The sequence below is a fragment of the Bufo bufo genome, chromosome 2 (assembly GCF_905171765.1).
Source record: "Bufo bufo chromosome 2, aBufBuf1.1, whole genome shotgun sequence".
NCBI classification, from domain to species: Eukaryota; Metazoa; Chordata; class Amphibia; order Anura; family Bufonidae; genus Bufo; species Bufo bufo.
The window spans coordinates 577,599,859-577,625,125 of NC_053390.1; the positions used below are offsets into that span (position 1 = coordinate 577,599,859).

General features: G+C 47.8%; 1 protein-coding gene across 4 annotated transcripts in view; it reads left to right on the forward strand.

Moving 5' to 3' along the window:
• Positions 1-21,150: 21,150 nt before the first annotated feature.
• Positions 21,151-25,267, forward strand: part of PPP3CA (protein phosphatase 3 catalytic subunit alpha) — a 242,511-nt gene continuing 238,394 nt past the window's right edge. For 2 of the 4 annotated variants that reach the window (XM_040418214.1, XM_040418213.1), the window contains exon 1: positions 21,152-21,621. In XM_040418214.1, coding sequence (XP_040274148.1) covers positions 21,564-21,621 — 58 coding nt within the window. In that variant the 5' untranslated portion in view covers positions 21,152-21,563. Of the gene's footprint in view, positions 21,622-25,267 lie in introns of all 4 variants that reach the window. The other 2 variants (XM_040418212.1, XM_040418215.1) reach the window with 2 other exon arrangements.

Sequence of the window (25,267 nt, forward strand, 5' to 3'; positions counted from 1 at the left end):
TCAGCCCTCTTCCGGAAGGAGGCAATAGAGTTATCCCCCGATCCTCACACGGGAATACTGAGCAGTATCTTCCTGGTGCAGAAAAAAGGCGGCCAATTCCGTCCAGTCATAAACCTCAAACACTTGAATGTCTTCGTTCGTTACAGACATTTCAAAATGGAGGGCATCCATCTGTTAAGGGATATGCTTCAACCAGGAGACTGGTTCGTCAAATTAGATCTGAAGGATGCATATCTCACAGTCCCAGTGGCTCCTGCATCCTGGGGTCTTCTCCAGTTCCTTTTGAAGGACCACATCTGGCGTTTTACCTGCCTCCCGTTTGGTCTGTCGTCCGCCCCATGGTGTTTTACGAAACTCATGAAACCGGCGGTGGCCTGGCTCAGAGGGAGGGGAATTCGTCTGATCATTTATTTGGACGACATCCTGATTATGGCTCAGGATCCGCCCCTTTTACTTGGTCACCTGAAGTTGACCCAAGACCTTCTTCAAGGCTTAGGGTTTATTCTCAACCTGGAGAAGTCTTGCCTTTTGCCGGCCACTTCCATAGAATTCCTGGGTTTTACCATAGATTCGGGGAGTCAAACGCTCAGCTTGCCTGCGACCAAGGTCAAGGCGATCCGCAAAGAGATCCGCCATTCTCTCGCCCTCCCACAGGTGTCTCTCTGTCAGCTGGCTCGCCTGATTGGACTTCTAACTTCATCCATTCAGGCGATTTTCCCAGCCCCCCTTCATTATCGAGCCCTTCAGAGACTCAAAATTGCTCACCTCAGGGCGGGGGGCTTCATTCTCGGGCACTCTGGTCTTAGACACGGAGACCAGACACGAACTGGTGGATCCACAATTTGACTGTGTGGAATGGCCGAGCCATTTTCGGCCCCAGTCCAGACCTAGTCATCGAGTCGGATGCCAGCCTCATGGGATGGGGGTCCCATTGTCATGGGGTGTCCACGGGAGGTGCGTGGTCTCCGGACGAATCACATCTACATATCAATGCTCTCGAGCTCTTAGCGGGATCTTTTGCGATCCGCAGCTTTGCACACGGTTCGGCTCGGGCGTGTGTTCGTTTACGGATGGACAATGTCTCGGCTGTCCGTTATGTGAACTGCCTGGGAGGGACGCGTTCCAGAGTCCTGTCTTCTCTAGCCAAAGATTTTTGGGAGTTTTTCCTGTCCAGAGGACTATCGGTGGTGGGCGAGTACCTACCTGGGTTACACAACACGTTGGCCGACTGGAGTTCTCGTTGTCTTTCAGATTCCAGCGACTGGAAGTTGGATTCGAGGGTTTTCCAGGATATTGTATCTCTCTGGGGCCCGTTGTCCATCGATTTATTCGCGTTTGAACGCACAGCTCCCCAGGTTCTTCAGTTGGCGTCCGGACCCAGAGGCCGAAGCGGTGGATGCTTTCCTCCAGCCCTGGGACGGTCCTCTACTCTATGCCTTCCCTCCGTTCGCACTCATCCCGCGAGTACTCGCTCAGGTGTGTCGCCAACAGGCCCAGTTGGTTTTGATAGTACCTTACTGGAGAACGCAGTCTTGGTTTCCCAAGCTACTTTGCCTTCTGTTGGAGGAACCTCGGCTCTTGCCATCTTTTCAACTCCTTCTGCTCGACCCTTACGGTCGTCCACACCCTCTACTTCTGGATGGATCGCTCCATCTTCTCGCCTGTCGAATTTCAGGGGTTCCTGGGACCCCTCAAGCTTTTCGGCAACGACTAGACGGCTGTTGGAGTCTGCATGGGCTCCAGGCACTAGACGAGCCTATCACGCGCCATGGGACGTCTGGAGTCGTTGGTGCGATTCTCGGAACTTGGATTCCGTTCTTGCTCCTGTGACGGACATCCTTCAGTTCCTCACATCTCTGTTTGAGGCGGGGAAGGCTTACCGTACTCTCAATGTGTACCGGTCTGCTATTTCTTCCAGGCATTCGGGTTTTGACTGTGTTCCCGCCGGCCAGCATCCTTTAGTGTGCAGGTTGTTGCGCGGTTGTCGTTTAGCGAGGCCTCCACGACCTCGCTTCTCTTCCACTTGGGACGTGGCTACAGTTCTCAGGTTTCTAGAGGGTTGGCCTTCCAACTCTATGTTGTCTCTCCGACAGCTTTCGGCCAAGTTAGTGACCCTTCTTTGCTTAATTTCATGTAAGCGTGTCTCTGACGTCCGGGCCCTGGATATTGATGCTCGCTATTTTACGCCGGAGGGAGTTTTGTTCAATATCTCTCGGCGCACGAAGACGGGCATTAAGTCCGTTGCTTATCCGTCTTTTCCTTCCTCTCTGCAGTTGTCTCTGCTTGTCTCCGGGAGTATGAGGCTCGCACGCTGGTTTTTCGCACTGGGAATGATCCCCAGCTTTTCATTTCCTTCCGCCGCCCCTTTGCACCGGTTTCGAGCGTCACGCTGTCCCGTTGGGTTAAATGGATCTTGTCCCTATCTGGTATCGACACGTCTATCTTTACCGCGCATTCGGTGCGCGGGGCAGCGGCTACCTCTGTCTGTGGCTGGTGCTCGTTTGGAGGATGTATTGAGATTGGCGGATTGGTCCCAAGTAGCTATTAGTAGTAGACCTATTCCTCACGCTTTTTCCTCCGTGATTGCTCAGCTTTAAACTAGCAAATATGAGCCTCCGTGTCTTGATATAAAATTCAGGATTTTCCTAAGTCATGACGCAAAGTCATGATTTTATGAAAGACACGGAGGCGAGTATTTCCCACCCATGGCTTTTATGCCCCACCCATCTGGTCTGTGGTGTCTCGTGTCCTTCATGGAATGTTACTTATTTGTATTTATTTAATACCTTATTGGTTTCGCAGGAAATGAGTCCGTGTATGATTGTCCACACTCGGATTGTTAGTTTCCATATTACCATGATGTCTTATTTTTCCTTCAGGTTGATCGCCCTCTGTCAGCTGTTTCCAGGTGTTCACCTTGCTGCAATCCAGTGTTGTTGTTCGCAGTCAAAGTTCGGGCTGTTTGTTGACCGTTCCAGGTTCTCGTCAGTTGAAGTCCACAAAGAAAGAGGAGGTGTCCGTCTGGTGATGCGCCTTATATAGGGGCTATGGGGGTGGAGTTATTACCATGGTTACACTGATGTTTTTTTCTTCAGTTGTCTTTGCTGCTTTATGTTCAGTAAAGAAAGAGTTAAGCAAATACTCGCCTCCGTGTCTTTCATAAAATCATGACTTTACGTCATGACTTAGGAAAATCCTGAATTTTCACCACAGTATTTTATAATTTAGTGAAAAGGATTCTTTTTCTATTACATTGTTTAAATAGAGGTTCCTGACAAAGTAAAAAAATCTTGATGCAATAAACAAATTTATGTGATACTTATAGACATTCAAAACCTAAAAACGGGTCGGTTCTGACCCTAACATAAGAGGAGGGTTAAGGTATTCAAAACTAATTTTTACAAACGTTGTTCACCCTTTAGGTGCTCCACAAGAGTTATTGGAAAATGGAGATGAAATTTCAGAATTTAATTTTTTTGCCAAATTTTTCCATTTTAACACATTTTTTCCACTAACAAAGCAAGGGTTAACAGCCAAACAAGACTATATCTTTATTGCCCTGACTCTGCCGTTTACAGAAACACCCCATATGTGGTTGTACACTACTGTACGGCCACACGGCGGGGCGTAGAGGGAAAGGAGCGCTGTGTGGTTTTTGGAAGGCTGATTTTTATGGACCGGTCTATTTACACTGTGTCCTGTTTCAAGCCCCCCTGATGCACCCCTGGAGTAGAAACTCCCTAAAAGTGACCCCATCTAAGAAATTACACCCCTCAAGGTATTTGAAAACTGATCTTACAAGCTATGTTAACCCTTTAGGTGCTCCACAAGAGTTATTGTCAAATAGAGATAAAATTTCAGAATTTCATTTTTTTGCAGTTTTCCATTTTAACCTATTAACAAAGCAAGGGTTAACAGCCAAACAAGACTGTATCTTTATTGCCCTGACCATTTATAGAAACACCCGATATGTGGTCGTACACTACTGTATGGCCACACTGCGGGGCGCGGAGGGAAAGAAGCGCCGTGTGGTTTTTGGGACCGGTTTATTTACACCGTGTCCTGTTTCAAGCCCCCCTGATGCACCCCTGGATTAAAAACTCCCTAAAAGTGACCCCATTTTGGAAACTACGGGATAAGGTGGCGGTTTTTTTGGGACTATTTTTAGGGTACATATGATTTTTGGTTGCTCTATATAACATTTTTGTGAGGTAAGGTTACCAAAAATTGAAATTCTGAAAATTCATCTCCATTTGCCATTAACTGTTGAGGAACACCTAAAGGGTGAATAAAGTTTGTAAAATCAGTTTTGAATACCTTGAGGGGTGTAGTTTCTTAGATGGGGTCACTTTTAGGGATGCATCAGGGGGGCTTCAAAAGGGACATGGTGTCAATAAAAACGGCCATCAAAATCGGCCTTCCAGAAACCATGTCGGTCCTTTCCTTTTGCGCCCTGCCTTTTAGTAATACAGCAGTTTACGACCACAAATGTGGCGTTTCTGTAAACTGCAGTATCAAGGTAATAAATATTAAGTTTTGTTTGGTTGTTAACCCTTGCTTTGTTACCGGAAAAAACGGATTGAAATGGAAAAGTGCCAAAAATAGCTGTTTTTGGTACTGTTTTAAAAAAAAATTTGGACCGTGTTAATCTGGGGGGTTAGGTCATGTGGTATTTTTATAGAGGAGATTATTACCGACGTGGCGATACCTAATAAGTCTACTTTTTTACAATTATTTAGGTTTTAGACTATATTATCCTTTTTTATACCAAATTTTTTTTTTTGGTATCACTAAAGTCTGAGTCATTTTTTTTTTTTTGCTGATTATATTAGGTAGGGGCTCATTTTTTGTGGGTTGAGGGGACGGTTTTAATGGCACTATTTTGGGGGCTATATGACTTTTTGATCGCTTGCTATTAAACCTTTTGTTATGTAAGGTGACAAAAAAAAATCTTTTTTTGCACCTTTTTTTTGGGACCGTGTTAATCTGGGGGGTTAGGTCATGGGGTATTTTTAAAGAGGAGATTATTACCGACGCGGCGATACCTAATTTGTCTACTTTTTTTTATTATTTTAGTTTTACAAACTTTTTTTGGTGTCTCAAGTCTGAGAACCATACAGTTGCAAGAAAAAGTATGTGAACCCTTTGGAATTATATGGATTTCTGCACAAATTGGTCATAAAATGTGATCTGATCTTCATCTAAGTCACAACAATAGACAATCACAGTCTGCTTAAACTAATAACACACAAATAATTAAATGCTACCATATTTTATTGAACACACCATGTAAACATTCACAGTGCAGGCGGAAAAAGTATGTGAACCCTTGGATTTAATAACTGGTTAAACCTCCTTTGGCAGCAATAACTTCAACTAAACATTTCCTGTAGTTGCAGATCAGACGTGCACAACGGTCAGGAGTAATTCTTGACCATTCCTCTTTACAGAACGGTTTCAGTTCAGCAATATTCTTGGGATGTCTGGTGTGAATCGCTTTCTTGAGGTCATGCCACAGCATCTTAATCGGGTTGAGGTCAGGACTCTGACTGGGCCACTCCAGAAGGCGTATTTTCTTCTGTTTAAGCCATTCTGTTGTTGATTTACTTCTATGCTTTGGGTCGTTGTCCTGTTGCAACACCCATCTTCTGTTGAGCTTCAGCTGGAGGGCAGATGGCCTTAAGTTCTCCTGCAAAATGTCTTGATAAACTTGGGAATTCATTTTTCCTTCGATGATAGCGATCCATCCAGGCCCTGACGCAGCAAAGCAGCCCCAAACCATGATGCCCCCACCACCATACTTCACAGTTGGGATGAGGTTTTGATGTTGGTGTGCTGTGCCTCTTTTTCTCCACACATAGTGTTGTGTGTTTCTTCCAAACAACTCAACTTTAGTTTCATCTTTCCACAAAATATTTTGCCAGTACTGCTGTGGAACATCCAGGTGCTCTTGTGCAAACTGTAAATGTGCAGCAATGTTTTTTTTGCACAGCAGTGGCTTCCTCTGTGGTATCCTCCTATGAAATCCATTCTTGTTTAGTGTTTTACGTATCATAGATTCGCTAACAGGGATGTTAGCATATGCCGGAGACTTTTGTAAGTCTTTAGCTGACACTCTAGGATTCTTCTTCACCTCATTGAGCAGTCTGCGCTGTGCTCTTGCAGTCATATTTACAGGACGGCCACTCCTAGGGAGAGAAGCAGCAGTGTTGAACTTTCTCCATTTATAGACAATTTGTCTTACCGTGGACTGATGAACAGCAAGGCCTTTGGAGATACTTTTATAACCCTTTCCAGCTTTATGCAAGTCAACAATTCTTAATTGTAGGTCTTCTGAGAGCTCCTTTGTGTGAGGCATCATTCACATCAGGCAATGCTTCTTGTGAAAAGAAAACCCAGAACTGATGTGTTTTTTTATAGGGCAGGTCAGCTGTAACCAATACCTCCAATCTCATCTCATTGATTGGACTCCAGTTGGCCGACACCTCACTCCAATTAGCTCTTGGAGATGTCATTAGTCTAGGGGTTCACATACTTTTTCCACCTGCACTGTGAATGTTTACATGGTGTGTTCAATAAAAACATGGTAACATTTAATTCTTTGTGTGTTATTAGTTTAAGCAGACTGTGATTGTCTATTGTTGTGACTTAGAATAAGATCAGATCACATTTTATGACCAATTTGTGCAGAAATCCATATAATTCCAAAGGGTTCACATACTTTTTCTTGCAACTGTCATTTTTATCGATTGTCAGTGGCTAAATGGAAAAGGGGATTATAAATTTAGTACTCCATGTGGTACTCCCTGAAGCAACCGTCAATGCAGAGGCCCGGATGATCGGGGCATGTGTCACACTGAGTGGTGGTGTCCTTCCGTATCCCCCTCCTGTGACACACTCTGCACTTTTTTTTGGTCCGTCCCTTCTTTCCAGTATGGGGAACCACACCTGGAAAGTGTTGGCCAGGGACCATCCGGGTGCCTCCAATTCCGGCCTGCTTCCGAGGTACTCCGGCCTGCTCTTTACCGGTCAGAAAAGATCAGGGCCTTAAGGACTGCCTCATAGAACTGCAGGAATTTCCCTGTGTTACCAGCGCACTGGAACAGTACAAAAGAGTTGTACATGGCAACCTGCACCAAGTAGACCACAACTTTTTTGTACCATATCCGCGATTTGGGCATGGCGTTATATGGCTTGAGGACTTGATCAGAGAGATTAACTCCTCCTATATACCGATTGTAGTCGACGATACAATCGGGCTTGAGGACCGTTGCTGCGGTACCTTGCACAGGGACAGGGGTGATGCCGTTACCGTGAATTGTGGACAGTACAAGGACATCCCTCTTGTCCTTATATCTGACCAGCAGCAGGTTTCCACTGGTAAGGGCACGGGTCTCACCCCTGGGGATAGGTACCTGGAGGGGGTGGGTAGGGAGGCCGCGTTGATTTTTCCGCACGGTCCCACAAGCGGACGTGGATCTGGCGGCGAGGGACCTGAATAAGGGGATACTAGTATAAAAGTTATCCACGTAAAGGTGGTAACCCCTATCTAGCAGTGGGTGCATAAGGGTCCCACACAAGTTTTCCGCTAACACCCAGAGTGGGGGGACATTCTGGGGGTTCAATACGGGAATCTCGCCCCTCGTACATACGAAACTTGTAAGTGTACCCTGAGGTTTGTACAGCTTCAAGCCATACCTCACCCGCTTTGAGGGAACAAACTGGCGGAAAATGAGTCTCCCCTTGAAAGCAATGAGACTCATCAACCGCGACCTCCCTTCCAGGGACGTAGGCCTCCAAAAATTTGGCCCCGAAGTGATCGATGACCGGCCTGATTTTGTACAGGCGGTCATAGGCAGGATGACCTCGGGGGGGGGACGACATTCTGTATTATCTGCATAATGCAGGCATTTCCGGATGGCCTCAAACCGGGAGTGTGTCATGGCTGTACTGTAGAGTGGGGTCTGGTAGAGCAGGTTTTTTGACTAGGCCCATGTGCAGCACGAGGCCCCAAAACGTCCTCATCTCGGCTGCACTGACCGGAGTCCAGCCACCGGCCCTAGCCAAAAAGGAGCCTGGGTTTTGAGCAACGAACTGTTGAGCGTATAGGTTCGTCTGCTCCACCATTAGATTTACCAGTTGGTCACTGAAAAAATGACTAAAAAAGTCATATTCAGTGAAGCCCACTGTGTAAATCTGGATTCCTGGTTGTCCAACAAAATCAGGAATCGCGGGCTCAAAGTTCTCTGGGGTAAACCAGCCAAGTTCACCTGCAGGGGGCTCAGGAAAAGTTCAGTGTTTTATTCACACTTTAGGCAAGTGACAAAACAAACAGTCGTATTCAAACAAAAAGTCACCTTGCGGTGTTGGTGTTAATTCACACCATGCAGCAATTCTGCCTCAAAAAGTCCTTGCTGATAGCAGCACCAACCTGTTTTCACGCCAAACAGGTAGCAAGCCTTTATCCAGACACAAGGCTCCTAGATCCCAACACAGAGACCTGGCTTCTGAGCCCAGCTGCCAATTTAAGGACAGCCAGGTTCTGCCAAAACCCGGTCTGGCATTTATAATCCGGTCCGGTATTTGACCTCACCTGGCTGTAAATCAGCCCAACAGCACATGCTGGGTGGAAAATACCTGTTTTCCCAGACCAAACCTCTCACTGTGTCACATACCCCCCCCCCTCCTTTGTTCAACCCTGAGCGGGTGAACACACGCCAGTGTACCCGGGACAGGGCATCCACGTTTCCCTGTAACCGGCCTGCCCTGTGTTCCACCGAAAACTTAAGTTTTGTAGGGAGAGAAACCATTGGGTGACGCAGGCATTTCTGTCCTTGGCCTGGTTCATCCACTTGAGAGGGGAGTGGTCAGTCACCACGTGGAATTTTATCCCCAATAAATATTAGCGGAGAGATTCTAGCACCCACTTGATAGCCAGGCACTCTCTCTCCACTATACTATATCAGGTCTTCACTGGGGTGAGCTTACGGCTGAGGAAGACAAAAGGATATTCCTCCCCATTGACTTCCTGAGACAGCACAGCACCGAGGCCCACCTCGAAGGCATCGGTCTGTACTTTTCCCTAAACCTAAAAGGGAAAAAAATAAAAATAAAAATAAAAAAAAGAGCCCAAAAAAATGTGAAAAAAATAAATTCTAACTTGCTAATCAGCCGTCCGAAGCTGATCAGCGGTGGGATGGGCGATGCACTAACAGTGGACGGACGCTAAAGAGTGCCGGCCACTGTCAGCGTACGCAAAAAAAATAAAAAATCTTGCGCCCCCCCCCCAAAAAAAGTGTGAGATCACCTCACAGGATCTAAGGATAGTGATTTGTGGTGTATTTTCACACCACCGATCACCATCCGATTCCGGGTTATCGGGTTACCAGAGACCCGAATAACCCGGAAACGCAGCAAACCGCAGGTCTGGATTGACCTGCGGTTTCCTGCGATTGCTGATGCGCGGGGGTCACAGGACCCCCCTAGGCATTGTGCCAGAGTGCCAGCCGAATGATTTCGGCAGGCACTCTGTTCCGATCACCGCCCGCCGCGGTGATCGGAACTACACAGGACGTACAGGTACGCCCTGTGTCCTTAAGTACCGGGATATCAGGGCGTACCTGTACGCCCTGTGTCCTTAAGGAGTTAAGGCCTCTTTCACACGGTCAGTATTTGTAAGCCAAAACCAGGAGTGGGTTTAAGACACAGATGAGATGCAAGTATTTCCATTACATTTTATCTCTGTTTTGGACCCACTCCTGTTTTTGGCTCACAAATACTGATGCAAAATACCAAATACTGACCAAGTGAAAGAGGCCTTAAGCTCACATTGAAGCATAAGTTTACACACAAAAGAACATAAATGTAATATATTAAGGTGTACAAACCTCATATATACTACAAGCATATACAGTGGATATAGAAAGTCTACACACCCCTGTTAAAATGTCAGGTTTCTGTGCTTAAAAAAAATGAGACAAAGGCCTCATGCACACGACCGTTGTGTGCGGCCGTTGTTCCGTTTTCCGTTTTTTTTCGCGGACCCATTGACTTTCAATGGGTCCGTGGAAAAATCAGAAAATGCACCGTTTGGCTTCCGCGTCCGTGATCCGTTTTTCCAGTCCGTGAAAAAAATATGACCTGTCCTATTCACGGACAACGGTTCACGGACCCATTCAAGTCAATGGGTCTGTGAAAAATCACGGATGCACACAAGATAGTCATCCGCGTCCATGATCCGTGTCCGTTTTTTCTATCATTTTCAATGGAAACTTGACTTAGTTTTTTTTTTTTCACTTTTCATGTCCGTGAATCCTCCAAAAATCAAGGAAGACCCACGGAAGAAAAAACGGTCACGGATCACGGAACAACGGAAATCCGTTTTGCGGACCGCAAAAAAAAAAGGTCGTGTGCATGAGGCCAAAGATAAATCATTTCAGAACTTTTTCCACCTTTAATGTGACCTATAAACTGTACCACTCAATTGAAAAACAAACTGAAATCTTTTAGGTGGAGGGAAGAAAAAGAAAAACAAAAAACTAAAATAATGTGGTTGCTTAAGTGTGCACACCCTCTTATAACTGGGGATGTAGCTGTGTTTAGAATTAAGCAATCACATTCAAAATCATGTTAAATAGGAGTCAGTATACACCTGCCATCATTTAAAGTGCCTCTGATTAACCCCAAATAAAGTTCAGCTGCTCTAGTTGGTCTTTGCTGAGATTTTCTTAGTCGCATCCCACAGCACTGTACATCCACAAGAGCGTGTGTCGGAAAAGGCAAAGTAATGTATGGTCTTCATCCACATATGTGATAAAAATGTATACTATACACAGCAAACTACTGCTAGGTACCAAAATCTACATTTTCTGAGAGCGCAAAACATAGCGTTACTGAGCATAAAAATCTAAACTAATAATTAAAGAGGACCTTTCACCGCTCCTGACATGTCTGTTTTAATAGCTTCATGCATCCCCATGTAATAACAATTCTGGAGCATCTATTCTTATGGCTCTATGTTGTGCCATTCCTGTATTATTTCTACTAGAAGTTATGAATGACTTGCTAGCAGTCTGTAGTAAGGGTACAGAGTTGGGGGTGTGTACCTGCACAGTCTGACTCTATCCAATCAGTGCTGCCATGTTCAGACTATGCAGGTACACACCCACAACTTCTTATCACCCCTCTGTACCCTTACTGCAGACTGCTAGCAATTTATTCATAATTCCTATTAAAAAAAATAAAGGAATGGCACAACATAGAGCCATAAGAATCAATGCTCCAGAATTATTACATGGGAAATGCATGGAGCTATTAAAACAGGCATGTCAGGAGTGGTGAAAGGTCCTCTTTAATACATACGACCACCTTTTGCAGCAGTGATAATTAGAAAACAAAAAATGGACAAAAATTCTAATTTGGGACTAAAATGCATACTCTAGCAGAGTCCTTATGCAAATAAAATATAGTCTGCGAAATACTGTAAGATGTGAGTTCATACATACAACATATCTATACTCAATGCTGCATGTGTTACCGTATTTTTCGCCGTATAAGACGCACTTTTTCCACCCCAAAAGTGGGGGGAAAATAGAAGTGCGTCTTATACGGCGAATGCTGCTGATTTTGCTGAGTTTTCAATGATACACCCGCCGCGATGTCGTGCGGCGGGTGTATCAGCTGTGAGGGAGGCGGGACTGGGGGCCGGCATCTGCTTTTATAATGACAGCGGAGCCCGTGCAGTGACTGTATTCTACTACACGGGCCCCGCTCACTGTATAATCCTATGTCTAATAGTTAATTGTAATTGTATGTAATCACATAAGGAGCGCTGTGTATTACCGGTACTTACAACTACAAGCGCTCGCCTGCTTGGTAGGTAGCAGAGAGGAGGGAGGAGGCAGGCCGGGAGGACGGACGCTGGCAGTGTGAGTCATACGTCATGCGCCGCCCACTTTATGAATGAAGCAGGCGGCGTGGGCGCATGACGTATGACTCACACTGCCAGCGTCCGTCCTCCCGGCCTGCCTCCTCCCTCCTCTCTGCTACCTACCAAGCAGGCGAGCGCTTGTAGTTGTAAGTACCGGTAATACACAGCGCTCCTTATGTGATTACATACAATTACAATTAACTATTAGACATAGGATTATACAGTGAGCGGGGCCCGTGTAGTAGAATACAGTCACTGCACGGGCCCCGCTGTCATTATAAAAGCAGATGCCGGCCCCCAGCGTGTATTGAGGGTCATTCACTACAGGGACACTTATGGAGGGGATCTGTGGATGACACATAGCATAAGATGCTATATATGTGTCATCCACAGATCCCCCCCATAACTGTCATACACAGATCCTCATAACAGTGCCATCCAGAGACCCCAACAAGAGCCACCCACAGATCCCCCATAAGTGTCACCCACAGATCCCCCATAAGTGTCACCCACAGATCCCCCATAAGTGTCACCCACAGATCCCCCATAAGTGTCACCCACAGATCCCCCATAAGTGTTACCCACAGATCCCCCATAAGTGTCACCCACAGATCCCCCATAAGTGTCACCCACAGATCCCCCATAAGTGTCACCCACAGATCCCCCATAAGTGTCACCCACAGATCCCCCATAAGTGTCACCCACAGATCCCCCATAAGTGTCACCCACAGATCCCCCATAAGTGTCACCCACAGATCCCCCATAAGTGTTACCCACAGATCCCCCATAAGTGTTACCCACAGATCCCCCATATGTGTCACCCACAGATGCCCCATATGTGTCACCCACAGATGCCCCATAAGTGTCACCCACAGATCCCCCATAAGTGTCACCCACAGATCCCCCATAAGTGTCACCCACAGATCCCCCATAAGTGTCACCCACAGATCCCCCATAAGTGTCACCCACAGATCCCCCATAAGTGTCACCCACAGATCCCCCATAAGTGTCACCCACAGATCCCCCATAAGTGTCACCCACAGATCCCCCATAAGTGTCACCCCCCGATCCCCCATAAGTGTCACCCACAGATCCCCCATAAGTGTCACCCACAGATCCCCCATAAGTGTCACCCACAGATCCCCCATAAGTGTCACCCACAGATCCCCCATAAGTGTCACCCACAGATCCCCCATAAGTGTCACCCACAGATCCCCCATAAGTGTCACCCACAGATCCCCCATAAGTGTCACCCACAGATCCCCCATAAGTGTCACCCACAGATCCCCCATAAGTGTCACCCACAGATCCCCCATAAGTGTCACCCACAGATCCCCCATAAGTGTCACCCACAGATCCCCCATAAGTGTCACCCACAGCTCCCCCATAAGTGTCACCCACAGATCCCCCATAAGTGTCACCCACAGATCCCCCATAAGTGTCACCCACAGATCCCCCATAAGTGTCACCCACAGATCCCCCATAAGTGTCACCCACAGATCCCCCATAAGTGTCACCCACAGATCCCCCATAAGTGTCACCCACAGATCCCCCATAAGTGTCACCCACAGATGCCCCATATGTGTCACCCACAGATCCCCCATAAGTGTCACCCACAGATCCCCCATAACAGTGCACCATCCACAGATCCCCCATAACAGTGCCATCCACAGACCACAATTAGTTCAAAACCCACCAAAAGGACACCTTTTGGTTCAAAATATTTTTTTTCTTATTTTCCTCCTCAAAAACCTAGGTGCGTCTTATGGGCCGGTGCGTCTTATAGGGCGAAAAATACGGTAAAGCGCAAAAACTGCATGCTGGCACTTTTCCATGCAAGTGCTGGGAATTATGTTGTATATAATTTTCTATCCTCCTGTATGAACTGTAACCCTAATTAAAGGCTATGGACACCCTTGGGCGGCAATTTGTTTTTATTATTGCATTGTACTTATTTTGAGCTAAAAATCTTTTTTTCAATGGGTCTTTATTAACAATATGGAATCCTTTTTTATGTACAGAGCTGACATGCTGTGGTAGCTGCCTGTGGATTTTCTGTCTTTTCCGTCACCTGGGGAGCAGACGGACTCCTTATCTCTGCTCTCTAACATTATAAGGCTACATTCACACGTCAGTATTTTTCTATATCCCGATTTTCGGTCCTTTTTTGCGGATCCGTTGTACCTGAAAATGTTTCCGTATGTCATCCGTTTTTTGCGGATCCGCAAAAAACGGAAACATGTATAAATTTCAATAAGCAAATAAAGTTGTTTGGATTTCTTTGAAAAAAAAAAAATTTTTAATGTAATTTCCAGGAACGGAATCCGCATAAAACGGATGACATACGTAATGACATCCGAATGTCTTCCGTTTTTTGCGGATCCATTGACTTTGTATTGTACCAGGATCCGATTTTTGCGGAAAAGAATAGGACAAGTTTTATATTTATTCGGACATGCGGAACGGAACAACGGAAACGGACAGCACACATTGTGTTGTCCGATTTTTTCCAGGACCCATTGAAAATGAATGGGTCCAGAACTGGTCCTGATCTGTTCCGCAAAAAACGGAACAGATCAGGAAAGAAAAAACGGACGTGTGAATGGACCCTAACACTCATTATAGCTCAGCTTTTACCTTACTGATAAGAATGTGGCTTATATAAGTGTTTATGACCTCTTAGTAGTTTACAGATAAGTGTAATTAGATGACCAGCACAGAGTGAAAGTACCAGTCACACAGTTAGAAAAAGTTAACCCTTTGGGACAGATTGAATCAATATTTTTAATAAAGGCCAATTGAAATTTTTTTTTTAACCAAAAATGAGTAAAAATGCAATCATGAACAAAAATTGCTTCCAAAGGTGTACATAGCCTTTAACAATGATAGATTCCTAAACCTAATGTAATAACTAAGGTTTCTTTTAGGTAGGTACAATATGAGCGCTTTATTACTTCTGTATTATGGACACAACACCTGAACCTCCTGCAGTTCATCAGAAAATGAGTTACAGCGCCATACCTCTGGTTCCGATGAAACCACCTGAGGTCCAGGTGTTACTTCCATAAAAAACAGTAAATGATGATTATTTATGGTGACAATCACTGAGCGAAAATGTCTTTTCTGACTAATGCGAATCCGTTGTTCTGCAAAAATCTCTTAATTCTATTCCGTGATCCTGCATCCATTCCACATGTCCTCTAAATACAGAAGACATATTTCCATGTGTCTTCCGTTTTCTACAAAAAAAACGGAAAGTAGAATTTTTTAATAAAGATTCAAAGGTGACATGACAGGGCATTTGTTTGCGGACACGGATCTGCAAAATATGGATTGCATACGGAACACTTTTTGCTGAACCACAGACCGCATTTTGTGGACAAGTATAGGATACGTTCTATCTTTTATGCGGACATACAGAAGCGGATAGCAGACAGTGTGCTATCTGTGGATTTTGCGGTTCCATAGAAATGAAGGGGTCTGCATCTGATCCGCAAAAATAATGGAAATGGGTTCATCTCCAGTGATAATTGTTATTGCTATTTACTGTAGTGTGTAACGGGTATTCCTAAAGAAGCGTCTGTATATTGTACTCTATAGATCAGACATGGACAGGATAGGGACAGTGTAAGATGGAAACTTTATTGATGCTTGTGGTGTGTTTGGTTTTAGTTTTCCGGTATTGAGTTACGGAAATAAACCGCATCAGTTTTTCCCCCATTCATTGTCAATGGGGACAAAACTGAACAGAATGGAATGCTCTAAAATGCATTCCATTCCGTTTAGTTGCATTCCCAGACCGGAGAGCAAACCGCAACATGTTGTATTTTGCTTTGCGTCCTGGGATGCGGAGCAAGACGGATCTGTCATGACCCCCAATGCAAGTCAATGGGGACGGATCCGTTTTCTCTGCCACAATAGAAAACTGATCCGTGCCCCATTGACTTTCAATTGAGTTAATGACGAATCCGTCTTCGCTATGTTAAAGATAATACAACCATGAAGACGGTTGTATTATCAGTAACGGAAGCGTTTTTGCTGGACTCTGCCGGATCCACCAAGAACGCTAGTCTGAAAGCAGCCTCATCTGGCACTATAATCTGGACGCTAGTAAACTTCTGGGTCAATAAACAGTGTATTTAGGTATGGAGGGGTAAGCAAAAGTCCCATCTTAGACATAGATGGCCGAAAACTGCAGACAGCAACTTTCCTTCACATCGGGGGAGAGTGATTGATCATGGACAATTAACCCCGCAGATGCTGTGGTAAATTGGGACCATGGAATCTGAGAAGGATTTCCCCAGGAGCGCCACACTCCCTGGGCCTGTATGGCTCCTCCGCTCCGAGGCCTGCCACAGCTATGTTCCAATGGAGAACATAATAAATCTCCAATATACTGCAATGGTAAAACATTGCAGTCTCTGGGAAAAGTGATCTGCCTATAACATGTTCAAATCCCCTAGGGTTTTTTTCTGAGAATTTTATACTGATGAACTATACTCTGGATAGGTCATCAGCATCTGAACGGTGGGGGTCCGACACCTGCGGACCCCTAACCTATCAGCTGAGAAGGCACTGGCGCTGCAGTCTTCTCTCAGCAAGCCAAGCACATCGCCATACGTCGTGCAGCAGCTCAGCCCTTCTTACTTCACTGGGGCAGAGCTGCAACTAAGCCGTGTGCCCAATAAATGCGTAGTCACATGGACTACTAGGCTGACCTGCGAGAAGCTACTGCCAGCACCAGATGAATGGGGGTCCCGGGTGTCTGATCCCCTATCCTGAGGATACATCATCATTATAAAAGTCTTGGAAAACCCCTTAAAAAAATAAATAAAAAATAAATAAAAAAATATATAAAAATTCAAATCACCTATATAAAAAATTATAAATAAACATCAACATTGATGCATCCCAAAACTTCCATACTATTAAAATATAAACATATTTATCCCGTACAGCGAACGCCATCATTGGAAAAGAAATCAAAATGACTGATTTGCCGTTTTTAATCGCTTCACCTCCCAAAAAATGTAATAAAAAGTGATCAAAAAGTCATACACATCCCCAGGGCTTTTTTTCTGGCGGAACGCACCGAAACGGCGTTCCGCCACCTTTTGACATCGCAGCCTGCCATGCATCAGCGGGAAGGGACTGGGAGGAGGAGCTGGGGGCCGGTGCGTTCACTTATTCAATTAATAATGATTCATGCTGCCCCCTCTGTAGTATAACATTCAATATATCCGACTTACAGGGCTACTGATATCGTAATGCAGGCCGGCCGGGCAGACGAGCGGCAGAGTGACTGACTGACGTCACGTGCCTGCGCCGCCTACTTTATGAATGAAGCAGGCGGCGCAGGCACGTGACGTCAGTCAGTCACGCTGCCGCTCGTCTGCCCGGCTGGCCTGCATTACGATATAACAGTAGCCCTGTGAGTAGGATATATTGAATGTTATACTACAGAAGGGGCAGCATGAATCATTATTAATTGAATTACACATTTTATAACTGTACTGGAGCGGCAATGGGGGTCTGTGGATGGCAGTGTTAAGGGGGGGGGGGTCTGTGGATGGCACTGTTATGGGGTGGGGGGGGGTCTGTGGATGGCACTGTTATGGGGTGGGGGGGGTCTGTGGATGGCACTGTTAAGGGGTGGGGGGGTCTGTGGATGGCACTGTTAAGGGGTGGGGGGGGGTCTGTGGTTGGCACTGTTATGGGGTGGGGGGGGTCTGTGGATGGCACTGTTATGGGGTGGGGGGGGGTCTGTGGATGGCACTGTTAAGGGGTGGGGGGGTGGTCTGTGGATGGCACTGTTATGGGGTGGTCTGTGGTTGCCACTGTTATGGGGTGGGGGGGGTCTGTGGTAGGCACTGTTATGGGGTGGGGGAGTCTGTGGATGGCACTGTTATGGGGTGGGGGGGTCTGTGGATGGCACTGTTATGGGGTGGGGGGGGTCTGTGGTTGCCACTGTTATGGGGTGGGGGAGTCTGTGGATGGCACTGTTATGGGGTGGGGGGGGGGTCTGTGGATGGCACTGTTATGGGGTGGGGGAGTCTGTGGATCGCACTGTTATGGGGTGGGGGAGTCTGTGGATGGCACTGTTATGGGGTGGGGGGGTCTGTGGATGGCACTGTTATGGGGTGGGGGAGTCTGTGGATGGCACTGTTATGGGGTGGGGGGGGTCTGTGGATGGCACTGTTATGGGGTGGGGGAGTCTGTGGATGGCACTGTTATGGGGTGGGGGGGGGTTTGTGGATGGCACTGTTATGGGGTGGGGGGGTCTGTGGATGGCACTGTTATGGGGTGGGGGGGGGGGGGGTCTGTGGATGGCACTGTTATGGGGTGGGGTGGGGGAGTCTGTGGATGGCACTGTTATGGGGTGGGGGAGTCTGTGGATGGCACTGTTATGGGGTGGGGGGGTCTGTGGATGGCACTGTTATGGGGTGGGGGAGTCTGTGGATGGCACTGTTATGGGGGGGGGGGGTCTGTGGATGGCACTGTTATGGGGTGGGGGAGTCTGTGGATGGCACTGTTATGGGGTCGGGGGGGTCTGTGGATGGCACTGTTATGGGGTGGGGGGGGTCTGTGGATGGCACTGTTATGGGGTGGGGGAGTCTGTGGATGGCACTGTTATGGGGTGGGGGGGGGGTTTGTGGATGGCACTGTTATGGGGTGGGGGGGGTCTGTGGATGGCACTGTTATGGGGTGGGGGGTCTGTGGATGGCACTGTTATGGGGTGGGGGGGTCTGTGGATGGCACTGTTATGGGGTGGGGGGGGGTCTGTGGATGGCACTGTTATGGGGTGGGGGGGTCTGTGGATGGCACTGTTATGGGGTGGGGGGGTCTGTGGATGGCACTGTTATGGGGTGGGGGGGGTTTGTGGATGGCACTGTTATGGGGTGGGGGGGTCTGTGGATGGCACTGTTATGGGGTGGGGGGGGGGGTCTGTGGATGGCACTGTTATGGGGTGGGGTAGTCTGTGGATGGCACTGTTATGGGGTGGGGGAGTCTGTGGATGGCACTGTTATGGGGTGGGGGGGTCTGTGGATGGCACTGTTATGGGGTGGGGGAGTCTGTGGATGGCACTGTTATGGGGGGGGGGGTCTGTGCATGGCACTGTTATGGGGTGGGGGAGTCTGTGGATGGCACTGTTATGGGGTCGGGGGGGGTCTGTGGATGGCACTGTTATGGGGTGGGGGGGGTCTGTGGATGGCACTGTTATGGGGTGGGGGGGGGTTTGTGGATGGCACTGTTATGGGGTGGGGGGGTCTGTGGATGGCACTGTTATGGGGTGGGGGGTCTGTGGATGGCACTGTTATGGGGTGGGGGGGGGTCTGTGGATGGCACTGTTATGGGGTGGGGGGGGGGTCTGTGGATGGCACTGTTATGGGGTGGGGGAGTCTGTGGATGGCACTGTTATGGGGTGGGGGGGTTTGTGGATGGCACTGTTATGGGGTGGGGGGGGTCTGTGGATGGCACTGTTATGGGGTGGGGGAGTCTGTGGATGGCACTGTTATGGGGTGGGGGGGGTTTGTGGATGGCACTGTTATGGGGTGGGGGGGGTTTGTGGATGGCACTGTTATGGGGTGGGGGGGGTCTGTGGATGGCACTGTTATGGGGTGGGGGGTCTGTGGATGGCACTGTTATGGGGTGGGGGGGTCTGTGGATGGCACTGTTATGGGGTGGGGGGGGTCTGTGGATGGCACTGTTATGGGGTGGGGGAGTCTGTGGATGGCACTGTTATGGGGTGGGGGGGGTTTGTGGATGGCACTGTTATGGGGTGGGGGGGGTCTGTGGATGGCACTGTTATGGGGTGGGGGAGTCTGTGGATGGCACTGTTATGGGGTGGGGGGGGGTTTGTGGATGGCACTGTTATGGGGTGGGGGGGGTCTGTGGATGGCACTGTTATGGGGTGGGGGGTCTGTGGATGGCACTGTTATGGGGTGGGGGGGTCTGTGGATGGCACTGTTATGGGGTGGGGGGGGGGTCTGTGGATGGCACTGTTATGGGGTGGGGGGGTCTGTGGATGGCACTGTTATGGGGTGGGGGGGGGGGTCTGTGGATGGCACTGTTATGGGGTGGGGGGGGGGGTCTGTGGATGGCACTGTTATGGGGTGGGGGGGGTCTGTGGATGGCACTGTTATGGGGTGGGGGGTCTGTGGATGGCACTGTTATGGGGTGGGGGGGGTCTGTGGATGGCACTGTTATGGGGTGGGGGGGGTCTGTGGATGGCACTGTTATGGGGTGGGGGGTCTGTGGATGGCACTGTTATGGGGTGGGGGGGGGTCTGTGGATGGCACTGTTATGGGGTGGGGGGGGGTCTGTGGATGGCACTGTTATGGGGTGGGGGGGTCTGTGGATGGCACTGTTATGCATCCCTGTTCTCTAAAGGGGCGGTTTTAAGGGGCGGTCCTAGGGGTGGGAAGGGGCATGGCCAGGGGAGGGGGGGGGGTGAGTTCTACCACCTTTTCTCTGAGAAAAAAAGCCCTGCACATCCCAAAACGGTATCAATAAATACCACTACAGATTGTCCCCAAAAACAGGAGCCCTCACAGCGCCGTAGACAGAACTATAAAAGTTAAGGGGGGGTCAGAATGTGACAACACAAAAAATATTTTTTTTCCAAACTTTTTGTTTTTAAGTATTAAAACTATACAAACGTGGTATCGCTGTAAAGGTACTGACCCGGGGAATAAAGCTAACAGGTCATTTTACCTCATAGGGAATGTTGAAAAACAAAAGAAAACATAAAACTGTGGAGGAATTGGGTTTTTTGGTCCAATTCCACCACATTAGGGATTATTTTTAAGTTTTATATTATTTCTCCAATATATTTATTAATGGTGCCATTTAAAAAAAAAAGAAGCGCAATGCGTCACGCAACAAAAAAGACCCCCTACGACTATGTGAACAAACAAAAAAATGGGCTCTGGAAGGCAGAGGGTTAAAAAAAAAAAAACCCCGCAAAAATGGAAACTCGTGGCTTGAGGAAAGGGTTAAATTCGCAGCATGTCCCTGTCTGCCGGGATATTAGCCCTGATCACGGAAGGCGCGTCCGTGATAAAAACCGGATGACATTCCACCGCACCGAAACAGGAAGCGGAGGGAGCCAATCAGGCGCCTCCACACATCGTCCAATCCCCGGCGCGCACCCAGCCTCATTAGCGGGGCTTCTCCCTCCTCCCACTCCGCCTCCACTTCCTCGTCTGCAGCCAAAGTGACAGCGCGGAGAGCCATAGTAACACCAGTGAGCTTCAGGGAAGGGAAATACCTGGAAGGGGGCCGACGCCTGACTGACGGGCCGGCACAGCCAATCGCCGCAGGGGGCGGGCCGAGCGCTGTAACCCAAGCTGAGCGCCGATGGTGTCGTGAGCGCAAGTGCCTTGGCTGTATGTGCGCCGCGCGTGTGTGAGAGGGTCAGGGAATACAGTGGAGCAGTGTCTCTGGCCGGAGACAGGCTGTTGCATTTCAGTGCTCGCCGCAGCTATCCGGTTATGTGTGGGGGAGGGCTGCTGACAGACACGTTTTCTTCTTCTTCTTCTCCATGCTGGTGAATCAGATCTGACAACCGCGGACGGAACGGGCAGCGCAGACGCGAGTTTCTCTCCGGGATATACACACATCGCAGCCGGACATGTCTGAACACAAGGCCACTGATCCCAAGTTGTCTACGTTGGACAGGGCGGTGAAAGGTAAGGCAGCATATGGTGCCCATTGCGGTGGGGTGGGGTGCTGTGAGGTTGCCTCCTCTGTATGGTGGTAGCCATCCTCGCCGCATTGTGTGTGGGCGGCAGGCTGGATTGGGCTGATTGATGGTGGGGCCTTGAGGAAGCAGTTTACATCTTCCACCTTCCATGGCTGTCACCTCCTGATTACATTCCACAGGATGGCCATACCAATCTGGTGTCACCGTGAAGACCCTCGTTGTGCCAGCCTGCGGCGCGTCATTACCCCCCCTGACGATGGCATATTAAATGTGGCACCGGGGGATTGCCCGATGCCCTCGAGGAAGGAGAAAAGCCTGCAGTCAATATGTCCTCACATTGGCGTCTCCCCCAAGAGATTACTCTACTCTTCCCACCAGACTGCTTATTAACCCCTTCCCAGCAGACGGCGGCATGAGAATTGATGTTACGACTCCCATCATTGCCTGGGGGGGCAGCCATTCAGCGATGAGTAGTTCTAGAAGGGCTGCAAGTAGGAGCAGTGCCACATTCCAGGCACAGGTTGGGAATTTAACCCTTACGACCAGCGTTGTCCGGAGGAGAAGGTGGACACGTTATTTTCTTTTTTAAACTAGGTATATGGCCCCAGCGTCCGTGATGTTTAATAAATGTACCTTACGTTGGTAAATGATCACAACGGAGCACACAGTCCGCAGCAAGATGTTTAACGTAAAAATGAACTTTCCGCCAATTTATTTTTGATGTGTTAATCTAGGTATATTAACGTATTCAAATCCCCGCGGCCTGGGAGCGGAACACCCCTGAAGCTCCTGGTCAATAACATTGATAAGGCTGGATCCATACACCCGTGCACAGGAATTGGTTTATGGATTACCTTCATGTTGGAATCTGCTGATGCATCCATACGGAACTAGGAGGCTCCCCTTAGTGTGAGGGACTGCAGCATTATATGGATGCTATATGGCGCACATTGCAGCTGCTCATGGTATACCCTCGACAGGTGGTTGGGTCTACTGTTGCGTGGTAGCTTTGTCATAGGCATTGCTTGGCTGCCGTTGAGAAGAAGCAGAGATTATGTAAGGACGTTGATATGGGATAGAGGCGTAATGCACATGCCTTATGCAGGGTGGTCAAAAGGGGTAGGGGTGAACGGTGAGAATTGCTACGTCTTCTCCTCAAGCCAAGTATGGTTTCATGGAGAACTGCTGAATGTGCATCTGGTGCTATGCTAGGATGGCCCACTGGTCAGCAGTCCATGAAGCTATCTGCTTAGAGATTTTAGATTGCTTCTATTGATTTCACCCTGCAGTCAGAAGTTTTATGGTAGGGAATGGTGTATCCATCAGGGTACTGAAGATACATTGTGTTCTTCATCATAGGCTTGAACGCTCTATACTCTAGTTGCCCAATTTTTTATTTGGAAGGGTAAACTGGCAGTAGATCCCCCCCCAAGAGAGGCATTCCTCACCCATGGACGTGTTGATGACACAATACTTTTTCAGTTACCCCAGTCCTCAAGTCCATAGTACTGTAGAAGACATGCTATTTATCATGATTAAATCCCAGAGGATGTCCTCAAAGGGTTTTGTGGTTTAGAAAACCCATTTTCAAATGCCCTTTGATGGGAATTTAACTTGGAGGAGGTTCCCTGGTCAGGATCCTTATGGAGAGCGGTGCTTGCTATGGACGACCTGTCCTGCATTACAAAGAGGAACCCATTGATATGAATGGACACTGCTTAATGCTTCATATTTTCCTTTTCTGTGATGGTGCAGGGAGCTTACCTACTTAGGCCTCATGCACCAGACCAGAAGCATTTTGCAGTCTACAAAACCACCCAAACCACATTAAGTCAATGGGATCAAATAAATTAAATATGGATAGCAAAAAGACCACTTCTGTGTTTTGCAGATTGCAGAATACATGCGATCATGTTCATGAGGTCTTACTCATAGGTTCCTCCACCGATCACGGGTGGTTCCAGCAACAGGACACTTTGTGATCAACTTATTGTGAACAGAATTGCCAACTCGACCGAATGGAGAGAAAGTTGGTTTGGCAGGCTTCATACTACTTTTATCTGTAACTTATCGGCCCTCAAGGCCCATTGGGTCTCATGCATATGGTACAAACTCAATCGGCATCAGTTTTTTAAGCTGAAACCAGGAGTGCATCCTAAGTAGAGAGAAAGTATCGTGGTCATTTCTTACAGATTTTTGGCTACCTGTTAAGGGGTTGTCCAGTTCAGAAAGCTCTAGTATCTTCTACACCGTATTAGGAAATTCTGAGTCGGTGGGGAAGGGTCCTGTGTTCAGGATCCTCGTTTTTGGCCACAGTGGGGAGCAGTCACAATGAGCATTTCTAGTTCTTGAGGACTTGTCATGTATTATACAGACAACCTATTTATCTGCTTATTGTGAAAGGACTCTTCTAGGAAGTGAGGGTTGCCTAAATCGCAGATGCCTTTAGAAAGGGTTGTTCCATCTGGGACATTCATGGCATATCTTAGGATATGCCATCTATGTCAGATAGGTTTGGTTCTCACCTCTGGGACCCTCTGCTCTCTCCAGAACGGGCCCTGAAATGAACGAGTTCACCATGCATGCATGGCTTGCTCTCCATTCACTACTATGGGGCTTATAAAATAATTGCTTGCCTATTTTCAGGAGTCCCATAACTGTGAATGAAGAGCAAGCTGTGGAAGCGCGGCTTCCCCTATATTCACCGTTATAGCCACGCCAGCGCTCCTACTATCTTTTGAACTCAGGGCCGTCCATAGAGGGTGTTCATGCATTCCCGCTTGCTCCTCTTTGACTTCAGAGCCCTGTCCTGGAGATGGGTGCAGGACCCTCATCTATCCGACATTTATGCTATATCCTAACGATACACCATACGTGTCCCAGATGAGAACACCCCTTTAAGCAGCTATTCTTGCTCAAGTGCCATAGAGTAAAGAACATCACATCAAATACGTTTTTTTTTCAAAGCAATACTACATATATTCCATCCAAACTCGGGTACCGTAGCTTGCTGCTGACCCCCAGATACCTTTTTTATTTCTGCGCTATAACAAACATTTCTCCACTATTATCCCTTTTAATGTTTTTGTTCCACACAACTGACTTTACTGAGAAGTAGTATTTCCTGGCGGGCATCCTTAAGTCCGCCAGCCAGATTTTAGACTGACTACTACTGCTGCTACATTTATACCGATGAGTGTGGGATACCTTCGATAGCTGATTCAGTGGAACAGGTATATTGTAATTCCCCCGCCTTGTAATATTTGTGTTTCCTTCTGCTAATATGTTCTTTTCCTAAACATTTACCAGTGCCTCCATTGGAAGCAGATGGCTTTTGATTGGAATGGGAAAAAAAGTAATCTTCTCCTGCTATATTCTGCCTAAATAAAATCAATAACCTATATGTGCAGAACGAATGTGCTGACAGCTTGTCCTTTGCATGACCCGTCCCTCATCCTACACAAAGCCATGCACGGATCCTTAGGCACCAATATGGGGGTGCACCATTAGGCTGGGCTTCTTGTGCTGTTGGTATTTAGTCTGTGTTTTTCAGCAGTGCTACTATCCCTCCGGGGATAAGGCGTAATGATGGTTTACCGCGTGGTGGTTGCTTCAGGCTGTTGATCAGCACT